This window comes from Hemiscyllium ocellatum, chromosome 23 (genome assembly GCF_020745735.1).
Source record: "Hemiscyllium ocellatum isolate sHemOce1 chromosome 23, sHemOce1.pat.X.cur, whole genome shotgun sequence".
NCBI classification, from domain to species: Eukaryota; Metazoa; Chordata; class Chondrichthyes; order Orectolobiformes; family Hemiscylliidae; genus Hemiscyllium; species Hemiscyllium ocellatum.
In genome coordinates, this window is record NC_083423.1 from 49,418,419 (window position 1) to 49,431,389 (window position 12,971).

At 42.6% G+C, this 12,971-nt stretch overlaps 1 protein-coding gene across 4 annotated transcripts in view; it reads left to right on the plus strand.

Moving 5' to 3' along the window:
- The window catches only part of plekha5 (pleckstrin homology domain containing, family A member 5), a 341,912-nt gene that overhangs the window by 314,766 nt on the left and 14,175 nt on the right, over nt 1–12,971 (plus strand). For all 4 annotated transcript variants that reach the window (XM_060842972.1, XM_060842969.1, XM_060842970.1 and 1 more), the window contains 2 exons: nt 6,046–6,207; nt 7,101–7,216. In XM_060842972.1, the coding sequence (XP_060698955.1) occupies nt 6,046–6,207; nt 7,101–7,216 (278 nt within the window). The remainder of the gene's footprint in view (nt 1–6,045; nt 6,208–7,100; nt 7,217–12,971) is intronic.

Sequence of the window (12,971 nt, forward strand, 5' to 3'; positions counted from 1 at the left end):
CACAAATGCATCTCATCGCTTAGTCATTTCCAAAGAGACTGAATCGCTTTGATTGGAGAGGAGTATTTACAATGTGTTTTTTTTCAAATGGTAGCTTGACCTGTGCAACAATCAGACACACTTATAACAGAAATACTTTCTTCATACTTTTATGAACTTAAAAGGAATCAGTTTTGAAAACTGTGAAACAAAATTGATGATTTATTTTAATTAAGCACTTCACACCAGTTTATAATTTGCTATGCATATGAAATAAGGATTAGTAACTCTGAATTTTGGTAATTAATCTGGAATCAAAGTTAACCTCGGTAATAGTGACTGTGGAATTATCGAATTGTTATGAAATTGATCTGGTTCATTAATACACTTTTTAGGGATGTAAATCTGCCCTCTTTATATGATCTGGCCTACATGTAACTCCAGATGTACAGCATTATGGTTCTCTCCTAACATGCCTCTCAAATGGCCTAACAAGCAACTTGATTGTACAAAACCCATGTAAGAAAAGGCTAAAAGAAATGAAACAGGTCCTTCCTGACCGCACCGTGAGTGTATCTGCACCGGATTGTCTGCAATAGTTGAAGAAAATAGTTCTGCAACTTTAAGACAATGAGGTTTGGACAAGGTTGACATGTATGAATTAAACACAAACTAAGTGCACCCTGTTAGAAGTTGCAGTTACATTGTTACCTAACAATCAACAATTGAAAATTTGTTACTAAAAATGAAGTTATTTGGTTGGCCCCAAAGAATGTTTCCCCTTATTGCATTTTTTCTTACTTATAGGAAAAATTACTCGGGGGTGAAAATGGCAGTGGAATTTTAATCAGTCATAATTGAAAGACTGTACTTCCCGAACAAAAGGAATAGTATCATATAAGCAGAAGTACTCAGCAGGTCTGTCAGCATGGGTAAAATGAGAAAAGCAAAGATGTCATTTCACATCTATGATCTTTCATCAGAAATGGGGAAAAATGAGAAGATTTTGAAGGAAGTGAATAGGGCGAGGGTGTGGGAGGATGGGGCAAGATGGTAAAAGAGCAAAATGTAAAGTCGTCTGTAATGAAGTGAATGCCAAGAGATTGAAAATAAACACTCATGGTGTATGGCTATAGGAAATAGGACAAGTAAAGAATCAAAAGATGTAAGTAGAGGTGGCATGAGTGGCAGGATTCTGGATAACAGCTATCTCAAAGCAAACATAAGGAACAAGAGAAAAAAATCCAGACCTTGCAAAGAGAAAGGAAGCAAAATCAGTAGAGATTAATCTGCGGTTGTCGGATTGATGTTGTGCCCAGAGGGCTGTAAAGTGCTCTGTTAAAAGATGAGATAGTGTTCCTTGAGCTAACACGTCATTAGAATGCTACAGGAGATAGGGATGGAAAGGTTGTTCGGAGGTCAGTTTTCCAGCTCAGGACATCTCTGCATTAGTTGCTCAGGGCAATGTCTTTGGCTCAACCATCTTCAGCTGCTTAATCAATGACCATCCCTCTATCATGAAGTCTAAAATTGCTGCTGGGTTGTGCCATGTTCAGGTACTGGAGTATTCCATGTTCATTTGTAACAAGACCTAGACAATCACAGTGAATGCTGGAGATCCTCAGTAGGTCTAGCAGCATCAGTAGAGAGAAATAGAGTTAGAATTTCAGGTCTAGTACGACTCTTCTTCAGAACTCTTAGCAGACTCAAAATGCTAACAGTATTTTTCTCCACAGATGCTGCCAGACTTGCTGAGTTTCTCCAGCATTCTGTGTTTGTTTCACATTTCCAGCATCTGCAGTATTTCGCTTTCATTAGGGCATAGACAATATTCAGGCTTGGGCTGACACATGGCAAGTAACATTGTAGCACAAAAGTTATTTTGTGCTAGCCATTTCCAACAAGAGAGAATCTAACTATTGCCCCTTGAGATTCAGTAACATTACCACTAACAAATCCTTAACTGTCAACATCCTGGGACTCAACACTGATCAGAAACTGATCTGGACTCATCATTTAAGTACTATGGCTACAAGAGCAGGTCAGTAGCTAGCAATTTTGCAGCAAGTAGTTCAACACCTGAATCCCCAAAGCTTGTTCATCATCTACAAGACAAAGTTGCCACTTGATTGGCACCACTTGATTGACACCACTTGCGCAAGCATTCAGTTTCTCCTCCGTTAGGCTTAGTAGCAGCAATGGGCACCATCTACAAGATGCATTGCAGAAATTGTCCAGTGTTACTTACAACACCTTCCAAACCACAACCTCTATTATTTCATAGATGAAAGACAGCAGATACATACGGGAACACCACCAGCCGCAAGTTCCCCTCCAAACTACACCGTCCTGATATAGAAATATATTGCCTTTCCTTTTAGGTCACTGAGTAATTATCCTGGAACTCGCTCCTGAGTGACATTGTGGATCTACTTACACCAAATGGGCTACAGCTGTTCAAGAAGGCAGCTCACCACTACCTTCTCAAGGGCAACTAGGGATGGGCATTAAATGTTGGCACAGCCACTGACACCACATTTCATCAATGTATGTATATAAACAAAATAGAGAATTAAAATGACAGCTGATTGGAAATTCCAGATTCATGCTTATGGACTGAAAGGAGATGTTTCATAAAGTCACCATCAGCTGAGTCTGTATTTGAGGAGACCTCATTGTGAACAATGAACACATCATGTTAAATTACAAGTAAATTGCGTTTTTATATGGAAGCAGTGTTTGGACTTGGATGGTGAGTAATGAGGGAAGACAACAGATGTTGCATCTCCTGTCCTTGTGCGGAAAGTTGCTACGGAGTGCAGAGTCGAAAAGTATGGCGCTGGAAAGGCTCAGCGAGTCAGCATTTTAGGCATAAGCCCTTCATCAAGAGTGTTTGGGTGGGGGGTGGGGGGGCGGAATTGCTGAGAGATAAATAGGTTTTTTTTAGATTAGATTACTTACAGTGTGGAAACAGGCCCTTCGGCCCAACAAGTCCCCACCGACCCGCCGAAGCGCAACCCACCCATACCCCAACATATACCCCTTACCTAACACTACGGCCAATTTCGCATGGCCAATTCACCTGACCCGCACATCTTTGGACTGTGGGAGGAAACCGGAGCACCCGGAGGAAACCCACGCAGACACGGGGAGAACGTGCAAACTCCACACATTCAGTTGCCTGAGGTGGGAATTGAACCCAGGTCCCTGGCGCTGTGAGGCAGCAGTGCTAACCACTGTGCCACCGTGCCGCCCCACCAAAAGGTGTTGGGGGGAACGTGGCTGGGAAGGCAAAAGGTAGATGCAGGCAGGGGGTGATAGTGATAGGCCAGAGAGGAGGGTGGAAAAGAAGATCAGATCAAAAGGGCAGTGCTGAGTTGGAGGGTTAGATCTGGGATGAGGGTGAGGGGAGGGGTCATCAGGAAACTGGTGAAGTCGACGTTGATGCTGTGTGGTTGGAGGGTCCCAAGGGGGAAGATGAGGCATTCTTCCTTCAGGCATTGGGTGGCTTGGATTTTGGTGGTCCAGGACTTGCATACCCTTGGCTGAGGGGGAATTGAAGTGGTCAGCCACAGGGCAGTGGGGTTGTTGGGTGCGTGTGTCCCAGAGATGTTCCCTGAAACGTTCTGTGAGTTGGCGTCCTGTCTCCCCAGTGTAGAGGGGACCACATCGAGAGCAACAGATACAGTAGATGAGGTTTTTGGATGTGCAGGAAAATCTGTGCCGGATTTGGAAGGATCCTTTGCAGCCTTGAACGGAGGTGTGGGTGCAGGTTTAACACCTCTTGTAATGGCAATGGAAGGCGCTGGGACTGGAGGATGAGTTGGTGAAGGTGTATGGACCTAATGATGGATGATCAAAGTTTGGGAGAAGATTTGTAGCTCGGGTGCTCGTTGTTGTGGTTCTGTTCGCCGAGCTGGGAATTTGTGTTGCAAACGTTTCATCCCCTGTCTAGGTGACATCCTCAGTGCTTAGGAGCCTCCTGTGAAGCGCTTCTGTGATGTTTCCTCCGGCATTTATATTCACTATAAATGAAGAGTTTATGGAGAAAACATCACAGAAGTGCTTCACAGGAGGCTCCCAAGCACTGAGGATGTCACCGAGACAGGGGACTAAACATTTGCAACTCAAATTCCCAGCTCGGCGAACAGAACCACAACACCTAATGATGGAGTCGTGGGGGAATGATCTCCATGGAATGCAGATAGGAATGGGGAGGGAAATATGTCTCGAGTGGTGGGGTCTAATTGTAGGTGGCAGAAATGGTGGAGGATAATGCACTGTACCTGTAAATTACTGGAGTGGAAGGGGAGGTCCAGGGAGATTCTGTTCTTATTGTGGTTGGAGGGGTGGGATTCAAGGGCAGAGGTACGGGAAGTAGAGGAGATGCACTGGAGTGCAGGAAATTAAGAGGAGGGGAAGATGTATCGAAGTAACAGAAATTACAGTGGATAGTCTGCTATATATGGAGATAGTTTATAGATTAGATTAGGTTAGATTACTTAGTGTGGAAACAGGCCCTTCAGCCCAACAAGTCCACACCGACCCGCTGAAGCGCAACCCACCCATACCCCTACATTTACCCCTTACCTAACACGGGCAATTTAGCATGGCCAATTCACCTGACCCGCACATCTTTGGACTGTGGGAGGAAACCGGAGCACCCGGAGGAAACCCACGCAGACACGGGGAGAACGTGCAAACTCCACACAGTCAGTCGCCTGAGTTGAAGGTTTGAACAAGGAGAACCCCATTCTGTGCCTGGCAGGGAAGAATAGGACCAAGGGCAGCAGTGCATGAAATAAAATGATCATAATGAAGGTCTCTGTCAACCAGAATGGTCAGGAATTCTCAGTCGAAGAGAATGGAAATTTAAATTGAAAGCATCTATATGGAAACAGAGAAACTAGAGAATAGTATATAGTCCTAACAGGATACATGGTATTCAGCTTCATCAGGTTAGGATTGAGCATGTCAATTAAGTTTAATTAGCCTGACAATGTACATGTGTCAGTTGCAACTCTGGATTCTTTTGTCAGATCTGTGTATGAAATCCCTCTATCTTCTTCCCTTTCCTCCTCAACACATCTTGTAAATTCTATCAATTTCAGCAGTAAACGTATTCTGCTGTCAGGCTCTACCCCTCAGGTAGCAATGGGTCCCCAATCAGTTTTTCAATCAACACTAACTTTTCCTGTTGAATATTGAAGTAAAAAACCATTTTGGTTCTATGTTTGCGATCAAATTGAATTTAATACACGCAAGACTCTGTGCTCTATGGTCTGTTGCCCGGGACACACACTGAGATAAACATCGACGGTGCCTGAAGCACCATCAGTTCTGTGAAAGATGCACTTTAGAGTGCCTGAAACGTATTGGTCTTCCAAAGCAAGGAGGTGACCTCGACCAAGTGTTGCAGACTGGCACAATCCAAGGTCCAGGATTATGTGCTGAGAGGTGCTATAAAGCATGGGGCAGCCAGGGCAATACCACCATCTAAAATCTTTCTGTCAAAGTTAAATGGGGGTGTGTTAAGTTATCGTACCCTCTGGGTATTCCAAATATATGTAAATATTGTCTTGTACAAGTAAGAAATCCCTTGGGTTTATTTTCTGGATGGAGTCTTACTCCAATGATTGTTTGTTTGTTTCTTCATATGCTACTGTACTGTACGGAAGAGTGTGGTGTGCTGAAAAAGCACAGCTGGTCAGGCAGCATCCGAGGAGCAGGAGATTCGACGTTTCGGACATAAGCCCTTAATCAGTGATGAGGCTCGTTGCTGCAGACGGCTTTAGATGGTGGAGAATCGATTGCCTAGTTTTTGGAATAGGATTGATCAGACAAGGACAGGGCTTTCCATAAAGGACTGTGTGATCCAGTTGAGTTTTTAACAACAGTGTGACATCTTCATTCTTGCTTTTGCTGCCCATTATTTCTAGATTTTTAAAACGGAATTCAAATTCTGAAGCTATAGTGGTAGAATTCTCAGCATTATTTCCAGATCTCTGGATTATCAGTTCTATAAAATAACCAATCACATCCTCTCAAAAAAGTTTCTTATTTCAGGTTCATAGAAATAAAACTGCTGAAAGTAATATCAAAGCGTTGGAAGCTGCTGTTCGAAACAATAGTTGGGACCAACATCAAGAAACTGCAGCAGAGGAAATTGCTCGCTTAAAAGAAGAACGCATTGAACCAAATCAAAACAAGTTAGAAAGTGGAAATGATGTGAGTATAGATTGTTTTGTGATAGATATTTGGCCTTGTCATTCTCACTCTCTATCTTGTGCATATGATAACTAAAGTACAGATATTCTGGGGAATTTATGTATAATGTATCTTTGGGCAGGCCATTATTGTGAGGTTATAAAAGCAATGCAAAGCTTAGATCAATTGGCATGTTATAAGGATTACGAGCGAATAGTTATGAAGAGGGACTTGGCATGTTTGAGTTTTTTTCCTCACTGGATTTAAACTAATTAAATGGTGATCGTGTGAAACATGATGCGAGTTTGAAAGGTTATGAAGGGTCAAGTAGTGAAAGACTGTTTACACAAAGCAAAATATTAGGGAGCAATTATAAAATAATTACATTCAACATCTTAAAATGATACTTTCTCAAGTAATGATCCAAGGGCTGTGGCTCCATTTCAGGCCAGCCTTGGAATAAGCTTAGGCCTGCATGCTACGAGGTGGTCATTTCATTCAGTTTTATCTTTTGCCTGTCTTCTTTTCACATATTTTCTAACTTGTTCAGAAATGTTATTACATAATTCAGGAGCAAGTGCAACTTGAACTCAGGCCTCCTGACTTAGGGGTAGTGACACTACCACTGCACCATAAGAGCCCCTCTAACCTCTTTTTTTTTTATTTAGTCTAATCAACATGTTCAGAGATGTTATTCCACACCTGGGCTTTAACCTGGGCCTCCACTGCGCCACAAGAGCTGTGTTAACCTCTTTTCTGGTGCAGCTAAATATGGATGCAGTTGTGAGCATTTAAAGGCACCACTTTCCAGTATTTCACATTACCACTGTAATTCAGGGTCTTTGACAAATAGTAAACCTTGAAGACAACTTCATCATCCTTAATGCAAGCACTTTGTTTTTGCAATTCTCTAGTCCTCAGGCCAAGTGATCATGTCTGAAAGGTGCAGTGAAGCAGAGTCTGAAATACAAAGCCCTGACGAAGCTGTGGATAAAAAGAAGGATTTTGATGGAATAAAATCCAGAAGCAGGTATATTCTTATTTATTTTTTGGGAAATGAGGCAAAAAAAATGAATTGTGTTTTTATATTTGTTCAGTGTGAGTATTTCTTACTAAATGGCATGAACATATATAATTATCATGGCAGAAGATGATGGTGTAAAAATTATTATTGCTAGATGAGGAATCCAGAGAGATTAATAGTTTTTAGGAGACCTGGGATTGACTCCGACTATGGCAGATGTTGCCATTTGAGTTCAGTTTTAACGATCTGGAATTAAAGAGAAGTATTTTAAATAGAAATATAAAAGGCGTAATGATGAACACCCATCTGATTCACTAATGCCATTTAGGAAATGCAAACTGCCATCATTACCTGGTATAGTTTACATGTGACCTCAGACCCACAGGCTTAACTGCCATGTTAAATGGCCTTGAAAGCTATTCCATTTGAACTGCTGAAACATCTCAAAACTGAAATAAAACTGGACTGCCATCTGATTCACCTTAGGTACCAGAAATGACTGTGACAAACTCTGTTCTTTGAACTGACACAGTTCTCCTTACCAACATCTTGGATTTGAGAATTAGAACAGCAACAGCCTTCAGTAGGCATATTCTCAGAATCATATCCTACACACAATATTCCAGACAATTCCTTCACTGTCCTTGGATCTGTTCTGCCATACAAACCGACCTAGCAGAGGTATTAGGACAGTGATACAGGGTTAGAAAAGAATATCCCAGGAGTACTCAACTGTCACACTAGACCCAGTGACATCTCATGACAAGAGGTCAAACATGGGGAGCAAAGCACCTGATTACCACATACAGTGCCAGCCTCTAACTTCCCCAGTACTCCTTAGAAAGTACGGAGGGTGGCAAATATACATGTACAGAGTAGGAGTCTTCAATGTCCATCACCAAGAGTGGATTGGCAGCACCACTACCAACTGAGCTGGTTAAGACCTAAAGGATATAGCTGCTAGACTGGGTCAGGAGAAGGTGATGAGGTAAAAACTTCATTCTCCTCAATTTGCCTGTCACAGAAGCATCTTAGAAGTGACCACCACACAGTGTTTATGGAGACAAAGTTTTGTTTTCACTGTTATGGATGTCCTCCATTGTGTTGTGAGATACTATCATCACGCTAAATGGATTTTCAACAGATCTAACAGCTGTTGCGGTGGGATGACCTACCAGGGATAAGCCATGGGGTACAAGTCTCTGGCACAGAATCTGTCCCTGTTGCTCAGAAGGGAAGAGTGGGGATGAGCAGAGCATTAATCATTGGGGACTCCATAGTTAGGCGACAGATAGGAGGTTCTGTGGGAGTGAGATAGACTCCTGTTTAGTGTGGTGCTTCTTGGATGCCAGGGTTCGCGATGTCTTGGGTCATGTTTTTGGGATCCTTGAGGGGGAGGGGGAGCAGCCCCAAGTCATAGTCCACCTAGGTACTAACGACATGGATCGGAAAAGGGATGGGGATTTCAGGCAGAAATTCAGGGAGCTAAGATGGAAGCTTAGAGCTAGAACAAACAGAGTTGTTATCTCTGGTTTGTTGCCCATGCTATGTGCTAGCGAGGGAGGAATAGGGAGAGAGAAGAGTTGAACACATGGTTACAGGGTTGGTGCAGGAGGGAGGGTTTCGAACACCTGGATAATTGGGGCTTATTCTGTAGTAAGTGCGACTTCAACAAATAGGATGGTCTACACCTGAACCAGAGGGGTACCAATATCCTGGTGGTGGTGGGGGGGTAGTTTGCTAAAGCTGTTTGGGAGGGTTTAAACTAATTCAGCAGCGGAATGGGAACCTAAATCATAGTTCCAGGTCCTGAAGGTTGAGAGTAGTGAGGTCAGAAATGGGGTTTCAAGGTTGCAAGAGTTCACAGCAAGCCGGTAGATGGTTTGAAGTGTGTCTACTTCAACGCCAGGAGTATCTGGAATAAGATGGGTGGACTTGCAGCATGGTTTGGTACTGGAATTTTGATGTTGTGGCCATTTCAGAGACATGGATAGAGCAGGGACAGGAATTGTTGTTGCAGGTCCTGGGATTTAGATGTTTCAGTAAGAGCAGAGAAGATGGTAAAATAGGAGGAGTTGTGGCATTGTTAGTCAAGGACAGTGTTACAGTGACAGAGGACTTTTGAGGACTTGTCTACTGAGGTAGTATGGGCTGAGATTAGAAACCGGAAAGGAGAGGTCACCCTGTTGGGAGTTCTCTATAGGCCTCCAAATAGTTCTAGAGATGTAGAGGAAAGGATAACAAAGATGATTCTGGATAGGAGCCAGAGTAGCAGTGTAATTGTTATGGGAGACTTTAACTTTCCAAATATTGATTGGAAATACTATAGTTCAAGTACTTTAGATGGGTCAGTTTTTGTCCAATGTGTTTTCTGACACAGTATGTAGACAGACCAACAAGGGGCAAGGCCACATTGGACTTAGTACTGGGGAATGAACCTGATCAGGTGTTAGATTTGGAGGTAGGTGAGCAGTTTGTTCACGGTGACTACAATTCAGTTATGTTTACTTTAGAGATGGAAAGGGATAGGTGTATACCGCAGGGCAAGAGTTATTGCTAGCAGAAAGGCAGCTATGATGCGATTAGGCAAGATTTAGGATGCATTGGATGGGGAAGGAAACTACAGGGATGGGCATAATTGAATGTGAAGCTTATTCAAGGAACAGCTACTGTGTGTCCTTAATAAGTATGTACCTGTCAGGCAGGGAAGAAGCGGTCAAGTGAGGGAGCCATGGTTTATTAAATAAATTGAATCTCTTGTCAAGAGGAAGAAGAAGGCTTATGTTAGGATGCTTGAGAGTTACAAGTCAGCCAGGAAAGACCGAAAGAGAGAGCTAATAAGAGCCAGAAGGGGACATTACAAGTCGTTGGATCAGAAATTGGCTAGCTGAAAGAAGACAGAATGTGGTGGTTGGTTGGAAATGTTCATCCTGGAGCTTAGTTACAAAGATCTGTTTTGAGGTCAATGCTGTTTGTCATTTTTATAAATGACCTGGATGAGGGCATAGAAGGATAGATTGGTAAATTTGCAGATGACACTAAGGTTGGTGGAGTTGTGGATAGTGACAAAGGATGTTGCAGGTTATAGAGGGACATAGATAAGCTGCAGAGTTGAGCTGAGAGGTGGCAAATAGAGTTTAATGTGGAAAAGTGAGCGGTGATTCACTTTAGAACGAGTAACTGGAATACAGAGTACTGGGCTAATGGTAAGATTCTTGGTAGTGTAATGAACAGAGAAATCTCTGTGTCCATGTATATAGATCCCTGAAAGTTGCCAACCAGGCTGATATGGCTATTAAGAAGGCATACAGTGTGTTAGGTTTTATTGGCAGAGGGATTGTGTTTCAGAACCATGAGGTCATGCTGCAGCTGCACTTGGAGTATTGCGTACAGTTCTGGTCACCGCATTATAGTAATGATGTGAAAGCTTTAGAAAGGATTCAAGGGGATTTACTAGAATGTTGTCTGGTATGGAGGGAAGGTCTTATGTGGAAAGACTGAGGGACTTGAGACTGTTTTCCTTAGAGAGAAGGAGGTTGAGAGGTGACTTAATTGAGACATATCAGATAATCAGAGGTTTAGATAGGGTGGACAGTGAGAGCCTTTTACCTCGGATGGAGATGGCAAACATGAGGGGACATGACTTTAAATTGAGGGTTGATAGATATAAGACAGATGCCAGAGGTAATTTCTTTACTCAGGTAGTAGGGGTGTACCTGCAACAGTAGTAGACTCGCCATCGTTAAAGGCATTTAAACGGTCATTGGATAAACATATGGATGAAAATGGAATAGTGTAGGATAGATGGGCTTCAGATTAGTTCCACAGGTTGGCATAATATTGAGGCCCGAAGGGCCTGTCCTGCACTGTAATCTTCTGTGTTCTAATTCATAACTGGGCTTATTTGAGGTGCTGTGGATAATTATCAAATGAACCATACTCAAATACAATCTGCAAACACATGGCTCAACATATTCCTCACTCTATCAACAATCAAGCCAGGGGAATCAATGAAGCTTGCAGGTGGCATGCCAGGAGCGACACCAGGCATACCTAAAATAGAGTTATTAACCTAGTGAAGCTATGACACAGGACTTAGTTGTATGCCAAAAATGATAAGCAGCAAGTGAAAAATAGAGTAGTTTCCACAACCAAAAGATCAGATCTAAACTCTGCAGTCTGCCACTTCCAATCATGAATGGTGGTAGATAATTAAACAATTCACTGGAAATGGGAGCACTACAAACAGCCCCTTCTCAATGATGGGGCTTTACCATACTATACTTACCTTTACTATAAAAGGTAAGGCTGAAGTATTTACAACTATCTTCAGCTCAAAGTGCGAAGTGAATGATTATGCTGGCCTTCTTTAGAGTTCCCTGCATCACAGTCTTTCAGCCAATTTGATTCATGCCATATGATGTAAAGAAATGGCCGGAGTCACTGGATCCTACAAAGGCTGTCTACGACAGAATGGCAACAGTGCTGGAGGTGTGTGCTCCAGAATTTTCTGTGTCCTAGCCAAGTTTTGTCGTACTAGCATCTAGTTGAAAATGTGACACTTTTCCCAGGGATGTCCTCAACACAAAAACAAGATAAATACTGCCTGGCCAATTACTGCCCCTTCAAACCACACTCGATCATCAGTAAATTAATGGAAAGTGTCATCAACAGTGCTTTCAAGCAAAATTTGTTTCACAATAAACTGCCCATAGATGCTCAGTTTAGATTCCACTAGGGCCACTCAATACCTGACCTTATTGGACTTTAATGTTAACAAAAGAGCTGAGTTCTAGAGATGAAGTGAAAATGACTGCCCTTGACATCCAGATTACATTTGACTAAGTGGCGTAATGAGAGTATGATAAAACCCTTAGGGTCAGTGGGAATTGTAAAAACTCCACTAATTGGAATTATATTTAGCATAAAGGAAGATGGTTGTAGTTTTTGGAGGTCTGTCATCTCAGTTTCAGAACAGGGTTTCCTCAGTAATGTCCATGGCTCTTTAACTACCTCTTTGGTGACCATCCGTACAGCATATAAATAGAATATAGAACTGTACAGTACAGGGCAGGCCTTTCACCCCTCAATGTTGTACTGACCTTTTATCCTACTCTAAGCTCAACTACATACCCTTCTTTCATCTGTGTGCCTATCCAAGAGTCACTTAAATGTCCATAATATATCTGACTGTACCAATACTGCTGGCAGTGCATTCCTTTTGCCCACAACTCTGTGTAAAGAACCGACCTTTGACATCTCTTCCAAAACTTCCTCCAATCACTTTAAAATTATGCCCCCTCGTGATAGCCATTTCTGCCTTGGGAAAAAGTCTCCGACTATTCAATCTATCTCAACCTCTCATTATCTTATACACATCTGTCAAGTTACCTCTCACTCTTATTCGCTCCAATAAGAAAAACCTCTACTCATTCAACCTTTCTTCATAAGACATGCCCTCCAGACCAGGCAGCATCCTGGTAAATCTCCTCTGCACCATCTCTAAAGCTTTCACATCCTTCCTATAATGAGGCAACCAGAACTGAACACAATATTCCAAGTGTGGCGAAACCATGGCTCTGTAGAGCTGCAGCATAACCTCGTGGCTCTTAAATGCAATCCCCCTGCTAATGAAAGCCAACACATCATACACCTTGTTAATAACCCTATCAACTTGGTGCTAAAAATGTGTTGCTGGTTAAAGCACAGCAGGTTAGGCAGCATCCAAGGAACAGGAAATTCAACGTTTCGGGCCAGAGCC